General features: G+C 45.6%; 1 protein-coding gene and 1 pseudogene across 15 annotated transcripts in view; one reads left to right on the top strand and one right to left on the bottom strand.

The window, feature by feature from the left end:
* CELF1 (CUGBP Elav-like family member 1) overlaps positions 1-15,638 on the top strand; it is a 72,047-nt gene extending 56,409 nt beyond the window's left edge. For 8 of the 14 annotated variants that reach the window (XM_082659218.1, XM_082659220.1, XM_082659217.1 and 5 more), the window contains 7 exons: positions 2,316-2,391; positions 3,824-3,952; positions 4,674-4,787; positions 5,526-5,711; positions 8,524-8,667; positions 9,138-9,304; positions 12,651-15,638. In XM_082659218.1, the coding sequence (XP_082515344.1) occupies positions 2,316-2,391; positions 3,824-3,952; positions 4,674-4,787; positions 5,526-5,711; positions 8,524-8,667; positions 9,138-9,265 (777 nt within the window). In that variant the 3' untranslated portion in view covers positions 9,266-9,304; positions 12,651-15,638. The remainder of the gene's footprint in view (positions 1-2,315; positions 2,392-3,823; positions 3,953-4,673; positions 4,788-5,525; positions 5,712-8,523; positions 8,668-9,137; positions 9,305-12,650) is intronic. The other 6 variants (XM_082659229.1, XM_082659227.1, XM_082659228.1 and 3 more) reach the window with 3 other exon arrangements.
* Positions 15,639-17,091: 1,453 nt separating this feature from the next.
* Positions 17,092-17,655, bottom strand: LOC309826137 (cytochrome c oxidase subunit 7C, mitochondrial-like; annotated as a pseudogene). The gene is made up of 2 exons: positions 17,629-17,655; positions 17,092-17,271 (listed from the first exon to the last, which is right to left on the bottom strand). The product of its transcript is annotated as a cytochrome c oxidase subunit 7C, mitochondrial-like (transcript).
* Positions 17,656-21,568: the final 3,913 nt, after the last annotated feature.

The raw sequence follows: 21,568 nt of genomic DNA, 5'->3' as shown, positions 1-21,568 counted from the left end.
AAAATTCAGGCAATGAAATGTTCTTTGTCATGTTAGTCTTGTGTGCACGCACACTCTCTCTCTCTCATCGCGCATCTTTGGTTATATCTTGAGCTTCTGCTCAAATTACAGTGAAATCCTAATTTTCTAATAAAAAAATTTAGGAACATCTCATATGTCCCTGCCCCCAAGAAAAGAAATTCCTGAGGAAATCTTAGCTACCAAATATTCTTTCTCCATATCTCTTTCTAGTAGATTGTAGAGGGCATCCTTAAAGTTCTTATTGAGTCTTCCCTGTAGAGTATGATAGTAAATGATTCCGCTGACTGAGAGATCAAGAGATTAACATGGACATTATTAAATGAGTATTACAGGTGTATATTTGAGTTCACTAAATAGTAAATAGGTTTCCTTTGATTTCTCTCTTGTTGTGTTTGAGTCATCGAATCCAGAAGACGGGCAGGCTCCAATTGGTTAGATTTATTAGATCTGCAATGTATATTACGGGGGATTATCACTGCTTTAACCCTTAAAAGAAGTGCAGATAGCACAAGACACTTAAAACTGTCTCATCTTTGAATCAGAAAGAGCAAGTCATCTGTGAAGTTACCAAGGAAGGAAAATAAATGGTGAAACTACTAGATTAGTATGGATAGTTAGAAATATACACATAGAAATATAGTCATTCACTCCTCATCCTTTAAAATATTATTTTATATGGAAACAGAAGAAAGGCAATGTTTTCTGTCCCCCAGTACTAGGTTTTGACTAATTTGATTCCCTCTGGTTTCCATGTTTTTAAAATGTTAGAAGAAATCCCAGTTTACCCTCACTAGTAATTCTCTGAAGTCAAAAAGTATAGATGGTTGTTATATTCCTACAAATTAAATTGTTTCTCAGTGCTAGAACATTGCTTGTAAGTTGAGAAAATTCAGAGAGATTTTAGGTCTTCTGCCAAAATAATGCCTAGAAAATTATCTCCATGATGTGCATTTGCTTTTGGAGAGTTTTGGAGCCTTCTTTTAGGGAAGACTCCCCATTTTGTTGTCATTGCCACATCTAGCAAGCACATGATGGTGTATGTTGAGAGCTGTGGTCTCTTCGTTTCAGTTAGACATGATCCCCACCCTGAGAGCTCTTCTCATTTAGGGAGGAAGTGAAGTGCCAAGTACAATATGCACAGTCCACCAGTTGGGACTGAACTCGTTGCCCAAAGTATTTAAGAAGACAGAAATGAAGACATGTGAGTGCTCATGGACTGTGAAAGTGATAGTGCATCATCATTAATTATGAGGTACTGGAATATGTGGACTTAGAACTAGAGCAGGTAGTTCTTAATCTTTGAGGTAGCAGACCCCTTTCAGAAGCTGGTAAATATTCTGTGTATGGACACTTTTTCATTCTGCCTCTGGAGGTTTGTGGACTTGCTGAAACACTTGTGGAATAGAGAGATTCCTGATGACAGAGGAACCAGGTCAGATGTTTATGGGAATGAATAACAGATTGAATAAAGAATCCAGAAACCAGAATACCATCTGTTCATAAGGAACAGTGATTGGGTTTGAATGGAACAAAAGGTTTCAGCAGGTTGGTTAGATGAGGGTTGCAGTTTGCTAAGGTACAGAGTAAGGTCATGGAGGTCATTAGCTCACGGACAGGTCCTCTTGTTTTATTTGTTATGGAACAACCATTGAAAGAGAATATACGCTGAACGGATATGGACTGATCCAGCAATCACTTGGTCATCTGCAACAGTGAGATGAATGAGGCTAGATGAATGTGTAGCATTCTAGTTATGACAAGATTGATCTAGTCACAGGTTCATTGTGGCCGGTAAAGGATGACTCCAAGAAATACTCTGAAATGGTCAGGTTTGGTATTTTAAATAGTTGCGTGAAGCAGAAATTAGGTCTCCAGGTGGGAACAAGTTACAAAATAAGATGTGTGGACCTAACAAAGGAGCATTTGGGAGAAGAACTAGAAATGGCAGTCACTAATATGCAGACACTCCTCTAAGTGGACTACATGGCTGCTTGAGTTGAGTTTAGTTCTCTCCTCTACCTCTGTCCTCTGCTGTGCTGCATTCTGTTGCCAGGGACTCGAGCTTGGCTTTGTACTCAACAAACACAACTGTCTTCTGGGCCAGGGCTTTAGCTGTGTTGTGTTGTCCTGTGCTGTCATAAGCCTTATGTTTTTGTTGTGTTGGCTTGGGTTCTTGTCTTCAACTTTCTTCTCTGGGGGCCTCTGCACTCTCGCTTTGCTGTGCTGTAGAGTTACCCCAGATGCAGAACCAGCCCTCACTCTCACTCTTGTTCTGTTTTTGGTGTAATGTCTAGCTTTATTTGCAGCTCCTTCAGCAGACTGCCTCCTCTGGGAACCTCAACACCCTGAGCAGCCTCCACCCAATGGGAGGTAAGTGTTTCACTGCTGCGGAGGAGCAGCAGCAGCCAAGCCAGCAGACCCGGCTGACAGCAGTCTGAGGGTTTTCTACCGTTTGTGCAGAAAAAAAATTTTTTCCCACTCATTACATAAACCTGACATAAGATGAACCTCCTAGGATTCAACTACCTTGTCTGTAGAAGGTGGCTCTTTTAGCTGTTGATATCATATTGCTCTGCAGTTGTCTGCTGCTCCCTACCCCCTTAAGTCTCTATTAAGGAGGAAGGTGGAAAAGAGCTGTTAGCATCTGCAGACTATCTGCAGCTACTTCGATAAGGAGAAAATTACAGGAATTCTTTATTTCCACAATAAAGTGACTTTTTCAGTGACTCTGAGGAAAAGTCTAAGATGGCTTCTATGTGCATGGCTTTCCGTGAAGCTGCTAGAACCCAGGCAGTTACTGTCTTACACATGTTATTTCTTAGGTGAATTACCTTTTTTGGTGTTAACATGCACAGAAAACTTAATTGCCAAATACCTGAGTTTATAACAAAAGGAGGCTCCACAGACAAACCTGAGGCAGGGGCTGTCAGGAAAGTTAAGGAAGCAGGGAGGGGACCATTCCAGAGCTGCCTCCCTCTGCCCTGCTGCAGCGAGATAGGGCTAGGCAGGTGCATCTGAGGAAGGGATGATCTTAGGAAAACTGCAGTGGTTCATTTTTGTCCCAGGGACTTAAAGTTTGCTGTGTTTTCAAAAAGTTGCTAGATTGTAAATCTGTGTTGTAGCCTTTTTATTCTCATTAATTCTCCACCCTCACCCATCTGCCTTTCATTATCTAGTAAAAGTTTGCCACACATTGTCAGTGCAGTTCAGATTTCTTGCTCTGCTTATACCTGTGTTGCCTAGGTTCTACTTGGAAGTCTTTTCCTCAGTGTTTTTTCTCTCTTCTTTTTCTGATAATTAATCTACTATTCAGGTGGTGGTTTTTTCTTTGTTCTCTCTATTATTGCTGTTTTCACGTGTATCCCCCTGTCATCTCCTCCATTGCCTTCTGGATCTCTACTACATTTTCTGCGTTTTCACCTCCATTGCAGAGAACAGATCCCCTGTAAAGTGTGAGTGAGGGGCTCAGATGCAGACTCGTTCTCTTCCACAGGGTTTGGCATTGCTCTCTTAGACACCGGGCTCCATGGTAGAACACAGAATCCACCCCTCTTTTCTGGTTTCTTAATTGCCCATCCATTTGGGCTGGTATGCTATTGGATTAGACATCTATTATCTGAGGAAATGTTCAGTTTCTGAATGAGTTGAGTGAGATCTGAATCTTTTTGGAGCTCTGTAGTATTGCCTGTATCTAGAACAGTTCCTCTTTGGGACCAGCCTTCTGCCAGTGTGCACGGTCATTGCTGGAGTGAATATGAGGCACCCTTATCTGTTGGCTGATCTCTTGCTTTGGATGTTGCAGGGTTAAATGCAATGCAGTTACAGAATTTGGCTGCACTAGCTGCTGCAGCTAGTGCAGCTCAGAACACACCAAGTGGTACCAATGCTCTCACTACATCCAGCAGTCCCCTCAGCGTACTCACCAGTTCAGGTAAGCATGTATAATAGGGCCACTGTGCCCTTGTGTGCCTTGGGCAGAATCCCAAGAGAGGAGTATGTCATTCTGGAGAGTAGTTAACACCCATTTCCAAAGGGGTCAGATCATGAACAGTAAATTTTCAAATGTCTTTTTTTTTTAAATTAATTTATTTATTTTTGGCTGTGTTGGGTCTTTGTTGCTGCACTCCAGCTTTCTCTAGTTGCGTTGAGCGGGGGCTACTCTTCATTGCGGTGCACAGGCCTCTCATTAAGGTGGCTTCTCTTGTTGTGGAGCACGGGCTCTAGGTGCGCAGGCTTCAGTAGTTGTGGCATGCGGGCTCAGTAGTTGTGGCTCGTGGGCTTTAGAGCACAGGCTCAGTAGTTGTGGCTCACGGGCTTAGTTGCTCCGCGGCATGTGGGATCTTCCCAGACCAGGGCTCAAACCCATGTCCCCTGAATTGGCAGGCGGATTCTTAACCGCTGCACCACTAGGGAAGCCCTCAAATGTCATCTTCTGACTTAAGAGAAATCTCGTAGTTTTTAGTCGGTTGTAATCATCACTTGCTTCTATGTCCTGCAGGGACAGTTATCAAAATCAATAGCTGGGGGGGGAAATCAGTAACTGAAAAACCTCTTTTTAAAGAGAATACTTGAGTAACATAACTTGTGCTTTGGTTCCTGTTGACCTGAGAAAGTAAGTGTTGGTCTGAGTTTAACTCATGGATGTCTGACAGCAGGGTCCTCACCCAGCTCCAGCAGCAGCAGCTCTGTCAATCCCATCGCCTCCCTTGGAGCCCTACAGACACTAGCTGGAGCAACAGCAGGCCTCAACGTCAGCTCTTTGGCAGGTGAGGGCCAGTCCCTGAATGTCATCGAGCCGTTCTTTGTGCAGATAGCACATTTTAAACAACTCTGGTAGGGGTGCCGTTAGAATGAATGATGGGGGTGGCCCAGTGAAGTTAGAAATGATCATGGGAGTTTGAGTCAGACCTGAGTTAAATCCCATCTCTGCCCCTTAACTACCTGTAACTTCAGACCACCTTTCTGAGATCATTTTCTCATCTGTGAAGTGGGAGTAGAATACTTTGAGGGTTATTAAGTTAAATGAAAACATAGGTAAAGTGCTGAGCACATTACTTAGTACTGTGTCTGGCAACTAGTACATGCTCAGTAAATGTTAGCAGCTATTTTGATGATAGGATTTGCCCACATCTTGTCATAGACTATATGTATCCCTTTTAGTCCCCAGTCCTGGGACTCTTATTTTACCACATTCCAGCTCTTTGTGAGAAAATGGCAGCAAAGCCAAAGAAAAAAATGGGGCAAGTCGTATAAGTGGTATCACTTCTCGCACAGATTGGAAGAAGATAATGGGGAGAGCCGCACCTGGGTGTGGCATTTTTAAATGTCCCCATTAGCTACAAGGCCTGGTGAGTGTCCTAAAATCTGACTAGTCAGAGGAATATTCCTCCTCAGGGAGAAGCTAAGGAGATGAAAGGGCGTACTTTGGAGTTTGTCTTTGGCATCGCTTGAGTCTTTCCAATCTGTTAATCCTGCTCTTCCCCCCACCCTCACCCCCAACCAAGGGATGGCTGCTTTAAATGGTGGGCTGGGCAGCAGTGGCCTTTCTAATGGCACTGGGAGCACCATGGAGGCCCTCACGCAGGCCTACTCGGGGATCCAGCAATATGCTGCAGCGGCGCTCCCCACTCTGTACAACCAGAACTTGTTGACACAGCAGAGTATTGGTGCTGCTGGAAGCCAGAAGGAAGGTGAGTGCCAAGGGAAACTGGAGTCAGGGACAGGGTTGGGTGCTCCATCTGACCAGCACTGAAAAGCAGGGCAAAGCCCCGGAGAGCCATGTAGGTGGTCAGGCCAACACTTCTCTTTTTTTTTTTAAACACTTCTCTTTGGCAGTGTCGAGGGTAGACTGAGAAACTGTGATCTGCTTTCTGGATGTGGCTCAGGTCAGAACCTCTGTATTCTCTCCTGAGATGGGGCTGCAGTTTTTAGATGAAGAAACATATTGGCTTTATTGTGTCTGACACCATTTGGCAGTCTGCAGTCTGTTTTTGTGTGTGTTTTTGTTTTTTACTGGGATATAGTTGCTTTACAATGTTGTGCTAGCTCCTGCTGCACAGCAAAGTGAACCAGCCATATGTAAACACATAGCCCCTCCCTTGCGGATTTCCCTTCCATCCAGGTCACCACAGAGCACCAAGTGGAGTTCCCCGTGCTGTACAGCAGGTCCTCACTAGTTATCTTGTTTCATACCAAGCGGCGTACATATGTCAATCCGAATCTCCCATTTCATGCCACACCCCTGCCCCGCCCCTCCCCACCGTGTCCTCACATTCGTTCTCTACGTTTTGTCTCTATTTCTGCTTTGCAAAATAGGTTCATCTGTACCATTTTTCTAGATTCCACATATATGTGTTGATACACGATATTTGTATTTCTCTTTCCGGCTTACTTCACAAAAATATGGAACACTTCACGAATTTGCGTCCCATCCTTGCCCAGGGGCCATGCTAATCTTCTCTTTATCATTCCAGTTTTAGTATATGCATTGCCGAAGCGAGCACTGGCAGTCTGTTTTTGTTAGGAAGTCTTCCCTGTGGATTATAAATCTGTCAGAGGTTATCTTCTGTCTAGGTGTCCCTTATAGCTCTGTCATTTGGCATTTTCCTCACTTTCTGATCTATGCTTTTCCTAACTGAGGACAAACTGAAGGGTGATGAGACAGGAAGAGTTGATGGAGTGGGAAGTATGGAGTGGGAAGTATGTGCCTTGACATAAATGGTATTAATTCAGGAGAGGCTTTTTAAGCAGAAAGAGGCCTGAAAGTGGTTTGTATGAATAGAAGTTGCTGCCAACATCTCTGTGCTCATATATGACTGGGTTTTCTTAACCAGGAGCTGGCAAGATTTAAGCACTAATGTAGGAAATAGACAAGTATCCTCTCTTGCTTTAGCAGCAAGGAGCCTTGGTGCAGTGCATCCTTATCGGCTCTGAATTGGACATTTATGTGCCCTAGGATGTGGTAGTGGGGGAACTGATGGAACTCTGGAGATAGACAGTAAACAGAAGCATGAGGTGTTCCAAATGTGCTCTGAAGAATGATGAGCAGCAGGAAGGAGGAATAGAGAGTGCCAGAAAGATAGCATTTTATAGAGAGAAGGAGGTCTCTTTAAGTTGATGTTTAAGTAAAGACCTGAAGGAAGGAAGGAAGCCATGCATATATCTAGAGGAAGAAGAGTAATGGGGCAGAGGAACAGCAAGTGCAGAGACCCTGAGGCAGCAGTGTTCTGTATGTGTTTGGCAACAGCAGGGAGGCCAGGGTGGCTGGAGACTGGCTGGACTGCGATTGTAATAAAACTCTGTTTTGAAGATGTGCTGCATATATACAATGGGATATTACTCAGCCATAAGAAATGAAATAATGCCATTTGTAGCAACATGGATGGACCTAGAGATTATCATACTAAGTGAAGTAAGTGAGGCAGAGAAAGACAAGTATCATATGATATCACTTATATGTGGAATCTAAAAAAATGGTACAAATGAACTTATTTACAAAACAGAAAGAGTCATAGATGTAGAAAACAAACTTTATGGTTACCAGGGGGAAAGGGGGTGGGGAGGGATAATTTGGGAGATTGTGATTGACATATACATACTATATATAAAATTGATAACTAATAAGGACCTACTGTACAGCACAGGGAACTCTACTCAGTACTCGAATGACCTAATGGGAAAAGAATCTAAAAAAGAGCAGATATATGTGTGTGTATATATATAACTGATTCACTTTGCTGTACGGCAGAAACTAACACAACATTGTAAATCAACTATACTCCAATAAAAATTTTTAAAGAAAACACCTCTTCTTTGGCCAGGAAATCACTGAGTGTAAATGGTTGAAGAGGAAAGCATATTCTAGTTCTGAGCTTAGTTGTTTATCATAGGCACATTTTAAAAATATGTTTTTACTGAGGCACAATTTACATATGGTAAAATTCACCCTTTTGGGAATATAGCTCTGTGAGCTCTGACGAACACACGTAGTCACGTAACTGCTGCCACAGATGTAGAACATTTCTATCACCCCTAGAAATTCCCTCATGTCTCTTTATAGTAGGTCCCTGCCCCACCTGCCTCTGGCAATTACCAATCTCTTTGCTGTCCCTATTGTTTCTAGGCACAATTTTGAAACCTGTTTTATTTATAATCTCTACCTCCTTTTCCGTTGTTCCTCTACAACCCTGTAGTCTCTGGTTTTATTGCACCACGCGCAAATCTGCCTACTTACTGTCCCAGCACACCATCCTCCCACAAGGTCGAATTCTGACCTTTGTCAATGAGACAGAGATTGAGAATGGTGAACGGGAAAGAGGGCAGGAACCTGTTTCAGCGATCACCCTTCCGCCCCCTGCCTTGTATTTAGAGAATCTGTTTAGTTCTCCAGGTGAATTTCTGTTGGTTGGGATGCTGCGAGTTGTAACACAGGTGGAAATGAGAGTCGGTGCAGGGGATGAGTGTGCTTGACACTGACCTGTTCAATCAATGGGGATTTTGAAGGTCCAGAAGGAGCCAATCTGTTCATCTACCACCTGCCCCAGGAGTTTGGAGACCAGGACCTGCTGCAGATGTTCATGCCCTTTGGGAATGTCGTGTCTGCCAAGGTTTTCATAGACAAGCAGACAAACCTGAGCAAGTGCTTTGGTACGTTGGTGTTTCTTCTGGTGTCGGGAGAGCTAAGCACGTTCACCAGTTAGAAAGGGGGAGGAGGGGCTGAGAGCAGAGAAAGGGGGAGAAGGGGCTGATAGCAGGAGAGCTGCGTTTGAGTTTGTAGTTTAACTTAGCCTCTGGCAGGTTACATTGCCTCGTTTTGAGCCTCAGTGTTTTCATTTCTGTAGTAGGAATGATGATTTGTACCCACACTGTCACTCCAGAGGTAAAAATAATGTATGGAAAATGGCTTGGCCAAAAAAACTTTAAGGTACTGTGTAGATGTCAACTGCTGCTGTTAGGAACCTGATTTATTTCATGTGATATAATTTCAAGAATTCTTGTTCCTGCTGAGAAAAATTGGGATTTGAGACTAAGCTCATAAGGTATCTCTTGCATAAGGAAGATTGAGAATCTTCCTGCCTCGTTATGCCCCTCACCTAGGTTTCTGCTTGGACACACAGGTTTTGTAAGTTACGACAATCCTGTTTCGGCTCAAGCTGCCATCCAGTCCATGAACGGCTTTCAGATTGGCATGAAGCGGCTTAAAGTGCAGCTCAAACGTTCGAAGAATGACAGCAAGCCCTACTGAGCGTGCTCCCCTCTGAGACTGGAGTGAGAGGGTCTTCTGGTAAGTGGGGGAGGAGCACCCTTAATGATTCGAAGCCCTAAGGCTGTGTGTTGACAGCCCTGGACCCTGATCCCTGCCACTCTCGCAGGCACAGCTTGCCCTGAAGACTCGGCTACTGCCTTCTGTGGGAATTTCGCTTCGTACAGAGGACAAGTTTGTGCTTTGGTTTCCAGTGTTTTACTTTGGAGTTTAGGTGCCATATCCTGAGTTTTTTTTCTTTATTTAAAAGTTTGCTGTGTTTGTAACCAGTGTGTTGAGAAGGACCAACATCAAACTGCCCTGGGGGAGGAGGGGGAATGGAGAAACATTAAAAAAGAAGATCAGAATTTGCCCCAAACTACCCGAAGAGAGAGGACTGAGTGAAACAAAAAATTGACCCCCAGAATCTTCCTGAGCACGAGAGTGGGTGAAATGAGAACTGACATCCAAGAGCTTTTGTGGGGTGGAGGAGGTGGGGTTGGCTTTGGAGAGTGAGAGTGACTTGACACCCAGCAGCCCCGGGAGCTGGAGGCTAAAACTCCTCCATAGCTGCCTTCTGTGGAAATACTGAGTTCTTGCCACCTATTTTTTAGATTCTTGTCTGGGATTTCTGCCCCTCTTTCCTAAGAAGGGGCTAACAATTCTCTGGAAATAAAGCACCTGTTAAATTAGCCTGACATATGCAAAAAGCAGGGATATATCACCCATTACCAGCTTTCCCAGCCAGCCATTGGTGTTGGATTGGCCCTGCCCTCCTGCCTGGTGGCTGTTAGGAAGCAGCAGCCAGTCAAAGAGATTGTTTTTAGTTTATTTCAACACCAAACTATTAGACCGTGGCCATTTCTACCAGGTCCATTTAAAGAAGGCCTCTGGGGAAGACACTGTCTGGTCTCTTCTTTATAGTTGACCACAGCGAGGAATGTCTCTTCCATCCCCAGCCACAGGTTTCTCACGAGGGTAGATCCAAGAAGGGCTTACAGCATCTAGTTGAAGGGAGCACCTCTCCTGAGCAGAGTGATCAAAAGCCATCAAGCTGGGGGAGGAGGAGCCTGCTTCTTGGTGTACCTGAATCATAAGGTCCCTTTAAGCCAGTGCTGCGTTTGCCAGTGGCCAGCACTCAGTGCTTAAAAGGATTAAGAAATCCATGTTTGCCTCCTTGGTTGAGATGTCCCAGATGTAGTGTCAAAACGGAGGCAGGCCCCTCTTCTGCCCGCTCCAGCCCCATCTTCTGCTCTTGGCGACAGAGGAGACAACAGGACGTTTACAACCTCCATATGGATTTAGTGTTCATTTACCTCAGCATCACCGTGTTCGTTTTTGTCCTCGTGCTTACAGTTAGCTCCCTGCTGCCTCCCACAGGTCTCACTGCAGCCCTTGCCTGTGACCCACACAGCCTCTGGGCTCTGCCTCTGCTCCCAGAAATGCTGCAGGGGTGGAGAACCAGAAGGGACACGCTGTTGGGAATGTGTACCTGGGCAGAGGTGGCCCTGTTAATATACGATCTTTAGCCAAGGCCAGGGGCTGGGTCCCTGGGATCTTAAACCTCACAAACATCAGTCCTGACCCCTAGCAGCAGAGGTGAGATTAAAGGGGTTGGTTTGCTATTAAGTCAGATGGGGGCTCTCTCCTTGTCATGCTGTCCATTTGGGCCACAGACAAGGATTGACTGTCTTGCTGTTGTGCAGGTAGTTGGTGGTGTTGGATTATCCCATTGAAGCTGGGACAGCTGTTCCCTTCTCATAGTGATAACTTGGGTCTGTTGTCCTCTAAGAAACATGAAACGTACTTCTTAAGCTGAACCACGTAAACTTGAATTCCACGCACTGGGAGAAATGTGTCCTGTGTTTCAAGGATAAAACTGTTCCAAAGGCTTCCAGGGTCATGATGGGATTTTTTAAATAAATGCAAAAAATAAAAATAAAAAAGAAAAAAGACAACAAAAAAAGAAAAAAATGCTAGGTTGGGGAGGCGCTGTTCTGAATCCCAACCAGCTGGAACCAAGAATGTCGTTTCTATTTTTATAGAAGTTTTATACAGCTCCGGGGTGGAGAATATTTATTACCTAAATTATATCTCTGGAAAAGGCCAGGATTTTGTAGAATCCAGAATGTGATTGTTGTACACACAGGGTGCTGTGTATGATTGAAACTACTGACTTTCTGTGGCCGTTTGCAGCCCAGCTAATCTGCCAGAGGGGGAAGGAGTTAATGCTGTGAATTGGCGGAGGAGAGAGCTGTGCTCCCCAGGGTGCTGCCGGTGCTGTGATCGCTAACCTGTTCTGTCTTCCTCCTTGGCCACTGTGGGGTTTTCCAAAGCCCAGAACTCCACTCTTCTTCCCACTTTCTTCCCTTTCTCTCCCTCCTCCCCCAGTTCACTATTATTTGTACACAGATTTGCCCTGGGCTCCGGGACCTTATGAAACCCCTTCCCTATTGACATGAAAGGTAAAGGTGTAATCAGCCCACTTGGATACCACACTCTGAGGTTTCATACCTACTTGTGGGTTCTTGTTTCTAAAAGAAGCGTGCACCTCAGCAGGGCCCTGGGCTGCCACAGCGACCAGCTGGTGAGCCCAGGCACTTCCCTCTGTTCTCTTGTCCCCCGCCCAGCGAATTCCCACAGCAGTGCTGCCCTTGAGCACAGTTCTCTCCCTAGGCCAAAGATGGTTTTGTGAAGAAGCTGCTTCCCTACAAGTCTCATGGTGTGAAAGCGTCAGCTCGGAGAGTGGAGACTCGCAGTCAAGTCTTAAGCAGCCCTTTTCTGTTGTGTGGGGGTCTCATGTGTATAAGTGTGTTTTCTGCTGTAGTTCTGTTTCTTACTTGGGTTTCATCATGAAAGTGATTTGCCTTGAATGCAGCCAGACACTGTCTCCTGGGTCCAACATGAGTGGCCAGGGCCTGCGTGGAAGCTAAGAGCTTGGATTTCCGGGAACAAAGGGCCATCCGCATAGGATTGAGGAGAAATCCTGGCCCTCTTCCCTAAAGAATTCTCCCCACCCCAGCCTGCAGCTTTGACTTTCTCCCTGAGTCTTGACCAGGGGTTGAGGGAGAGGCTGAGGCTCTGCTCCACCAGAGAGACCTTTTCGGATGTGTTTGGGCACTTCTGGGGAAATCCAAGCCTTAGGTTCCCTCTGTCTCTGGCAGTTGGATGTTTTCTTGGTGTCCTCCATGTCCTTTTTTGACTTTTCCCTGTGTCCATTGTTAGCATGTGCAAAAGTTCCCTGTCATTGCCCAGCCCCTGCCCCGCCCGCCTCCTCATTTCAGGGCTGTACAACAGTGAGTGTTCCTGTTCTCTCTCTCTTCGTTTGGATGTATTGCTCTGTGTAACTCAGTGGGTCTCCCTCTTTCTGGTTTGTTTTTTTTTCTAGATTCCTGCCGTTTGTTCATCGTTGTGCCTAAAGCATGTCGATGTGGCGTCAAGTACATCGTCCAAATCCCTGTCTCTTCAGCTTCTCTGATGCTTGAACTCTCACCTTTGACCTTGTGTTGACCTTTGATGCTGACGTGTATTTTTATTATGTTTGTTTCTTTCTTTGTTTTTTCTTTTTTCTTTCCTTTTTTTTTTCTTTTGTGCTGCCAAATTGGTTTTGCTAGAACGACTGCTGAAGGGGAAATATTTAAACTTGCATTTGAATATAAAAAAATCTATTTTTCTAGAACTTCATAAGATAACCACTTGATTTTGTGATTCCAATTCTTTGTAATTGTCTTCAGAGCAGCCCTACTAGCACATACCGCGTGGTGTTTGTATTTCTGTGAACACACAGCCAGTCTGTTTCTAGGCTTTGTTTCTCTGTGTGCTTAGTTTTAAAGACAACTTTGAAGTAAACAATGAAATAAAAGATGTCACTAAAACCTTTGAGGCTCCTGAGCACATTTTGCTGATATAGTTTGTGGGGCTTGAGGAGACCGCATGTGTTCCCATTTTTGTTTTTCTGAGTTCTCAACTGCAGAAAACACCTGAACTCTTTTTCCTTTTTGACCACCGGCTGCAGTTTGGGCCGCAGCCAGCCCTTTTTCTTGTGTGGTTCTTCCCTGGAGCAACCCTGCCGGGAGTCTGCAGAGCCCTCTGGCCCCTTCCCCTCAGCCCTGCTGTGCCCACCTCCATGCTTCTTCCCACAGTCTCCACAGCAAAATGTGATGCTTTGATTTTTTTGTTTTTGTATTGTTTTTGTGTTTTTGTTTTGAATTTTTTCCTTTCCTACTAAGATTATGCCCAGAAAAAACAAGTTTTGCATGTTTCCTGCTGTTTCTTCACACCTTCGTATATATCACCTTCACCTCTCTGTTTTCTATAGTTTGTGCAGAAACTGACCGATTTAAAAGGGTTTCAAAGAAGCTGTTTTAAATTGATGTGGGGTTAATTTTTTTTTTCCAAGATTGTATTATTTTTATTTTGAAGTGGCAACTTTCTCCTCTATTGCCCTTAGAGCGTTTGCCTGTGCACTTAGACTGTCACCTCATATGGCCTCCGGGTCTCGGCGGGGCCTTCAGGAGGCCGGTTGCTCTGCTCAGAGGCGGGTGGGAAGGGGGTCCAGAGAGGCACAGGGGCAGAGGTAGAACTCAGAAGGCGGCTGTGGGTGGGCGAGAGGCTAGTAAGCACCCTCAGCGCCGAAGAAGGAGTGCGCTCTTAGCCACTCGCAGGAGGCCGTCTGCGCCCGAAGTGGCAGTACATCTGCAGCGCTTCTCCTAGGTGACAAGCACAATACTACAGTCTTCACACTGTTTACAGCCCTGGGCACCAGCCACCCCACACTGGCTCCTCACTGCAGCTCGGCTCTTGCTCAGCTAGTGGGGTGGGGGTTAGGGCGGGTTTGGTTTTGTTTTTGTTTTTGTTTTTGTTTTGTTTTGTTTTGTTTTTAATTGGGTGAAGAGCCAAATAGCTACTGTCCCTGGGTGCCAGGCAAGCCAGTTCCTTGGTTCCCCGAGGGGAACTTGCCCTCCTCTCTTGTGGCACCATCCAGCCTCAGGGTCTTAGGGACTTGAGTAAGAATGTGAAGGGCAGAGGGAGAGGTCAGAGGAGATGAGAGGTCACACGATGGATCTGTGGAGGTACGAGGTTGCAGAGGGAGGAGTTTGGGATAGATCCCACCCAGGCCTAAGCCGCTGGTGGGTGAGAGAGCTGCGAAGTAGGATTTCCAGGGAAGGATGGAGAGGGGTAGCCAAGGGACTGGGGGGAGGGGGGTGGGAAGGTAGAAGCACTGTTAGCATCATCCATGCTGGAGTTGATAAAGGAAGGGATCTCGGCAGAGTTTCTGCTCTGGGACCTGGCAGGTTGCCTAGTATTAATTATGCTTGAAGCCACTCTTACTAGAAGGGAAGGGCGGCCAGGTGGAGACCCAGTGTATGGTAGGCTGCTTAATTTCTTCGAAGGGGTGATTGGATGGAAAGAGGCCAGGAACCCCAGCCTGAGCGAGACTGCCGTGCACCCCACAGTCTGACTGCACAGAGCTGCCTCTCTTGGCAGAAGGCGCTGAGGCTCCCCTTCCTGTGTATTCAGAACCCATGTTTGCCAATATATTTTGCTTTCAATTCCAAGAGGAGCTCTGGGAAAACCTGTGGATAAAACCAAATGCCAAACGTTGGACGTTGTTTCCTTTTCCTTTTCTCTCTGATTGTTTTAATTGTTCTGTGGTGGTTTTAATGGATTTGAGACCCTGGAGCGGCAGCTGCCTTTCTGATTTCCAGCTGCTTTTTGTGAATAATTTAAAAAGAAAAAAAAAAAAGAAACTTTACATTTTGGAGACAAACCTGTGTGAGTTTTTTATTGGTACAAACGTTGTATTTAACACTAGGGGTTTTGTACAGTTTTTTGCCTTTTCTACTAGAAAACAATGTAAAGTGATTTCACAATGTGAAGAGAAAAAAATTGCCACTATGACCAAACGCACAGTCTGTTCTGCAGCAACAATGGGATTCAATCAACTCAAAGTCGTGATTCAGCCGTAGAAATGCTTTTTCTTTACCTTGTTTGAGCTTTTCCTTTCTTTCCTGTTTTGATTTGCAAAAGAAAATGTCTTTTTTGTGTGAACTTGTGTTGTACTATGTAGAAAATTATGAATTTTACTTTAATGGTTTTAAAAAAAAGGCAAGAAGAGCCCTTGCCGCTTTTCTGACCTGATCACAGAGTTTGTGTAGTGGATTAAAAAAGAAAAAAAATTGTTACCAGTTTCGAGCAAGGGAGTATGTGTCTAAAAGGAATCTCCTTCCTTTTCTGTGTGTTTTTCCTTTTGTCCCAATGGGGAACCTAAATCTGTTTTAATTGCACAGACACACGGACAAAAAGTCATTTTGTATCTGCCAAGTGTGGTACCTTCCTTTGTTTATTTGCTATTAAACTGTTTGAGAAGAACTGACGTTGTCTTCAGAGTTACTGATTGTTGGGGTAGGTGGCAGCCGGGGGCTGGAGGAGTCGGCGGCACGCCTGAAGAAGGGATGGGCACTCCGGAATTACCTGTTAACATGCAGTGGGGCCACCCCAGGCTCCCGAAAGAGAATTTCTTCAGAAAACTGCCTTCTCTATCATCCTGCATTCTTCTCAGCATCCCCGCTAATAGGGAGGCGCTTTAAAGTTTTTTGGCAGCCTTCATTTTTGTGCTTCTGTTGCCAGTAGTGGCTGCCACCTTGCAGAGCTAGCCCAGACCTGTGAGTGCACGTCCCTTCCTGCTGTGGAGTTCCTGCACCTGGGGAGGCAGCCAGCGAGCACTGAGGCCCAGAGCTTGGGGCTCTTCCTCTCTAGGTCTTCAGGACTCCAGACCAAAGTGCTGCAGCTCCTTTCCCCTCATTTGGACCTCAGAACAGGGTCACAGAAGGGCATTTCTAAGATTTCTTGGGTTTACAACTCAGTAATTCTAGGTCACTCTCTGAGTGAGGCCCATACTTGGGCCTCCTCAAACCTCTGTGAACTGCAGATTCAGTCAGCCCCTGGGCCAGGAGTCCCAGGCCCTCTGGCTGAATTATAAGTTTGTCTGCTCCTTACCTGCCACTGCCATCCTCATCCTCCGGGAGGCGAGTCTTTGTGAAGCTGGTGCCTGTCTAGGGGCATGCAACCAGCAATGGCCTGTGGGTGGGCCAGGCCTCAACCTTCTCATCAGAGTCGCTCTGTGTGGGGTGTGTCTGGAGTAGCATTTCCCAGTGGGGGTTGTACTGGGTACTAGCCCATGAAATGTTTATGCAGTAATTGTCCTAGCTAATGTTCATTGACTGTTCACCACCATCCTAGTGCTGTGGGAAACACTCGATACACATTATATGCTCTAGTCTTTATAACGCCCCTGGGAGGGAGCTACGGTTTTCATCCCCATTTAGCAGATGAGCAAACTGAGGTTAAAAGAAATTGGGTTGTGGAATCCCGTGGTGGTCCAGTGGTTAAGACTCCGTGCTTCCACTGCAGGGGGCACGGTTTGATCCCTCTGGTCAGGAAACTCAGATAATAACCTGCATGCTGCATGGCATGGCCAAATAAATAAAAATAATAAAAATACTTTATTTGAAAAAAAAAATCGGGTTGTTTAAAAAACAATCCCCCCCAAAAAAATAACTAAAGTTACTGTTTTTTTATGCCATAAGTTTATTTACAAACGTATCTAGTATGTTGAGTTCAACAGTTTGATCCTTTTTTCAAAGAGAGTGCACCTCTTAAAATGCTCCTCTTCATATCTGTCTCATGGATTCCCCGCCCCCCATCCCCACCCCCCCACCCAAGGGCTTGTGGGATCTTAGTCCCCGCACCAGGGATTGAGCCCCAGGCCCTCGGCAGTGAAAGCGCGGAGTCCTAACCACTGGACTGCCAGGGAATTCCCTCATGGATTATTTTTTAAGCAGTTGGTGTCTTACTATAAAGAAAGGTGCAGTAAATCGAGATCCAAAGTACAAAATCATCATAGCCAGTAACCGCCACTTGTCTTCCACTGAAAATGGCAAATTCTTCCCTGGACTCTCCTCTTAGTGGCTCCTACGGACCACAGAGGTTGTGAACCTCCAGATGCTCTATCCCGGGCGCAGAGACTGAAGGCAGAAGAAATGGCGGCAGCACACCAAGACCTCCTTCCCTCACGACCTTGTTCCCCTGTGTCCAAAGTTACTATTAGATTTCGTTAAGTCTTTTTCCTACACACATTTTAAAAATAAGACTGGGATCAAACTAAAAAGAAATTGGGTTGCTCCTGGAAAGTGGTGTGCACTGAGAGTCAAACCAGGTCTGCCTGACTTCCAAGCCCTTTCTCTTAACTACTCCCAAGGAGAAGTAACTCCGTAAAAGCAAATCAGTGTGCTTTAGTTAACCTACACAGTCTCATCACACACGGTTTGCATGCTGTCCTCTAGGCTCTAGGGAAGGGAGCCTACCACTCTGTGGCTCCCTCGGTGGTGCATCGTTTCAGCTTTGTCCTCAGAGTGACTGTCTCGGTGCTAAAGGGGTAACTCAGTGCTCCAAGTTGTTATAGTGCTCCTGCAAGGTGCCACTTCCCGTGAGGACTGGAGTGCTTCTTAAACGTCACTCCTGCCACACAGTTCTTTCCTAGATCTGTTGCCACCGAAGCTGTTCTTTACCTCGTGTTTATTTTATTTTTTTTGCATTGTGGTAAAAATAAATATAGCAATTTTCTATTTTAACCATTTTTAAGTAAACAGTGACGTTTAGTACATTCGGTGTTATACAACCATCACCACCTAATATTTTAAATCAACTTGAAATCCACCTTTTATAATTTCACCTCATTCTGACCATTAGTATTTGTGAAGTTACAAGTTTGGTGTCCTAATTGTAAAATACACATTATTTAAAAATACACATTGGGGCTTCCCTGGTGGCACAGTGGTTTAGAATCCGCCTGCCAATGCGGGGGACACAGGTTCGAGCCCTGGTCTGGGGAGATCCCACGTGCCCGCGGAGCAACTGGGCCTGTGTGCCACAACTACTGAGCCCGCGTGCCACAACTAGTGAAGCCCACATGCCTAGAGCCCGTGCTCTGCAACAAGAGAAGCCACCACAATGAGAAGCCCACGCACCACAACGAAGAGTAGACCCTGCTCACTGCAGCTAGAGAAATCCCATGCACAGCAACGAAGACCCAACTCAGCCAAAGATAAATAAATAAACATTTTAAAAATGTAAAATAAAATACACATTAAGGGACTGCCCTGACAGTCCCGTGGTTAAGACTCCACGCTTCCACTGCAGGGGGCACGGGTTCGATCCCTGGTTGGGGAACTAAGATCCTGCATGCCTAGCGGTGCAGCCAAAATAAAATAAAATACACATTAAGCTGCATAACCAGTATGTATAAAATGTCCATGGGGTGGCTTCTCAAAGAGATCTGTTTCACACTTTGGGGAATTGGGTCAGGGTGGAGAGTCAGGGGCTTCCCCATGGACTCCCTTCCCGTACCTGTTTCCTCTGTGAGTAGAGGGTGGTTGAACCAGAGATTGTCTCCCACTTAGCACAGATGTTCTGTAACTCACGATTGAGGTGGTAGATCTTCGTCTTAGGAGTCCTGTATTCCTGAGATAGAACTTGATATAAAAATAGAATGAGGACTTCCCTGGGGGTCCAGCGGTTAAGACTGTGCGCTTCCAGTGCCAGGGACGCAGGCTTGATCCCTGGTCAGGGAGCTAAAATCCCACATGCTGTGTGGTGCGGCCAGAAAAAAAAAAAAAAGGATGTTAAGTATAATTTGAATATCTTCCAGTTTAACATCATACTTAAAGGCTGTTGTTTCTCTTTAAAATTTACCAAAAAAAGGGACTATGCCAAAGGTACTATTTTTAACCTCAGAATTTAGACTTGTGCATCTTTATAATCATGTATCTGTGTCTTAAACTATTTCTTCTAAAAACCCACATGCAGTCACCTTTTATCTTTGAATAGATTCCTTAGGCACCTAATTGCCACACTCCTGGTTCCCGGCTTACTGGCTTTCCCGGTCAGTACATGGCCTCCCTAACTCTCCCAGGTACTTTACATGCTGTGCTCACCTGAGCATCTCAGTCCCTGATGAAGAAAAGCCATCAGGAAGGAAATGAAAGAGCAAGTTTGTTCCTTCACCTCTGGGAATGTCAAACTAATGTCTGATAACATTGTCCTTCCAGGAGGGATCATAGATGGCTTTTTTTTGCACCTCCTGCCTTTTTCAAGCTCTTTCCTTCTCTCTGGGGAGTCCTTTCTAACACCCCCCCCCCCCCCCCCGCCGCTGCCACAATCTGGTGTTTAATTTCTTCTGCATACATTGGCTTTCTCTTTACTGGTAAAGGCTCCAGCTGTTGAGAGGACTGTTGTTCTTTTCAATCAAAGTCAGATCTTGGGATGGGGAAATGAACACATTTCAGCCGGGAACAGCTGTCCCGACACTCCTGCAGCCAAGTCTATAGGACCTTGGCCCTGCTTCCCTCCCCACACCCCCATCCCCCCAGGCAGGGTCCCAGTGACCTGAGACCTCCTGAAGTTTTGGGTGTTTTTATACTGTCTGGTTGAGGTATAATTCACACACTATACAGTTTACCCACTTAAAGCATCCAGGTCTGGTGTGGGTTTTTTTGGTTTTTTGTGGGGGTTTTTTGCGGTACGCGGGCCTCTCACTGCTGTGGCCTCTCCTGTTGCGGAGCACAGGCTCCAGACGCGCAGGCTCAGCGGCCATGGCTCACGGGCCCAGCCGCTCCGCGGCATGTGGGATCCTCCCGGACCAGGGCACGAACCCGTGTCCCTTGCATCGGCAGGCGGACCCCCAACCACTGTGCCACCAGGAAGCCCAGAGAGTTGGATTTTAACCCAGGTCACCCTGACTCCTGCAGAGCATATTCCTCTGGGAGTGAATGGTGGACCTTGGGGGTCCTGGTTTAAATTCCACCTTTAGACTGGAGCTTCATGAAGGCGGGGGCCATGTAAGTATTGTTCTTCACAGGAGCCTTAGGGGCTGGTAGATAATAATCATCAAGGAGACGTTTAATGAGTGAGTAAATGAACAAATAAATATCAAAAGATGACAGTTGCTTTTGTCCAAGAGCTTCCGGACATGCTTTTTTCCCCCAACTACATTACATTCGAGTTTTATTTAGAAATTTCCATCCACTCCAGAAAGAAAGGGAATAACTTATTTTCACACCTGTTTATAGATTACTAGCTACCAGCCAGTACCCAGATTCTCTGTAGGCCCTCAGTGGCTGTGAAACAAATGATGGCCAAGTCCGTTAGAGCCACTTTACAAGAATTCTGCTAATACAACTTCCTGCCCCGTGAGGAAATTGGTGGAGGGGAACCTACGTGTGGTCCTCCAGCCCTGAGAGTGCCACCAGCTGGTCATTCCTGAAGTGGAGAGTGCCCAGAGCCTGGGGCTTACATGACACAATGGCTTTTATTTTTTTAAGTTATTTTAAGGTTTGAGAGTTTTTTTTTTTTTTCCAAAGCATAATGTTATAGACGAGGACTTGGCGTGTGGTGGGAAAAGCTTGTGTTTAGGAGTCTTAATCTGATTATAATACCAGCTGTGTGACCTTGGGCAGGTGACTTGATTCAGCCTCAGATTCCTCACCTGCCAAATGGAAATGAAAACACCCACCCAGCAGGGCTGGGAAGATGAGAGAGTGTCCCCAACGTTTAGCACACTGCCACCCTTGGCAGACATGCTCATTCAAATCGCTAACGACCCTAAGTACATCAGAGTTAACAGTGAGCGTTTCCCCATCCCATAGCCCATTGATAACTGTCAAACAGATGGGGGAGTACGCTTCCAGAATTTCTCTCTATATACAAAAATATGTACACATATAATGATGTTTGCTAATAAAAATGAGATCATGCCTTAATGTACAGAATGTTTGCATTTTTTTTCAGTTACTTTGTCACGGGCACCCTTCCATCTGGACATGTACACTGGAATCTTACCATTTTCACTTTTAGAGACTACCTAGCGTTTCATGGTTTCTAAACGACTGTCCTATTGGACACAGGTTATTTCTAGATTTTTCACTATTATAAACTGCAAGAGCCCATTCAAGGAAGGTTCAGGAGGTCCATTAGAGGGGCGTTAGTGCAACATCTTGTTTTCAAAGCAAGTTCTTATTTTATCGTCTCATTTGGTTTTCACAGAAATTTTGACAGAAAGGTAAAGCTCCGTTCACAACTAGGAAAATGAATTTGTCGAGAGGGACAGATATCCCAAGGATCCCGCTAATCGTGGCAGAAGGGGCCTGGGACTGTCCCCTCCAGTTACATTTGTTGTGCAGGGGCTATAAATGCAGGGGCCTGCAGGGGCCAGGCAGGGGAGGCAAGCCTGCGAAAGGAGGCCGATCT

This window comes from Grampus griseus, assembly GCF_964374135.1.
Source record: "Grampus griseus genome assembly, chromosome: 8".
Classification (NCBI taxonomy): Eukaryota; Metazoa; Chordata; class Mammalia; order Artiodactyla; family Delphinidae; genus Grampus; species Grampus griseus.
The sequence above is the reverse complement of the archived record's forward strand: the minus strand, read 5'-3'. Positions and strand labels throughout refer to the sequence as shown.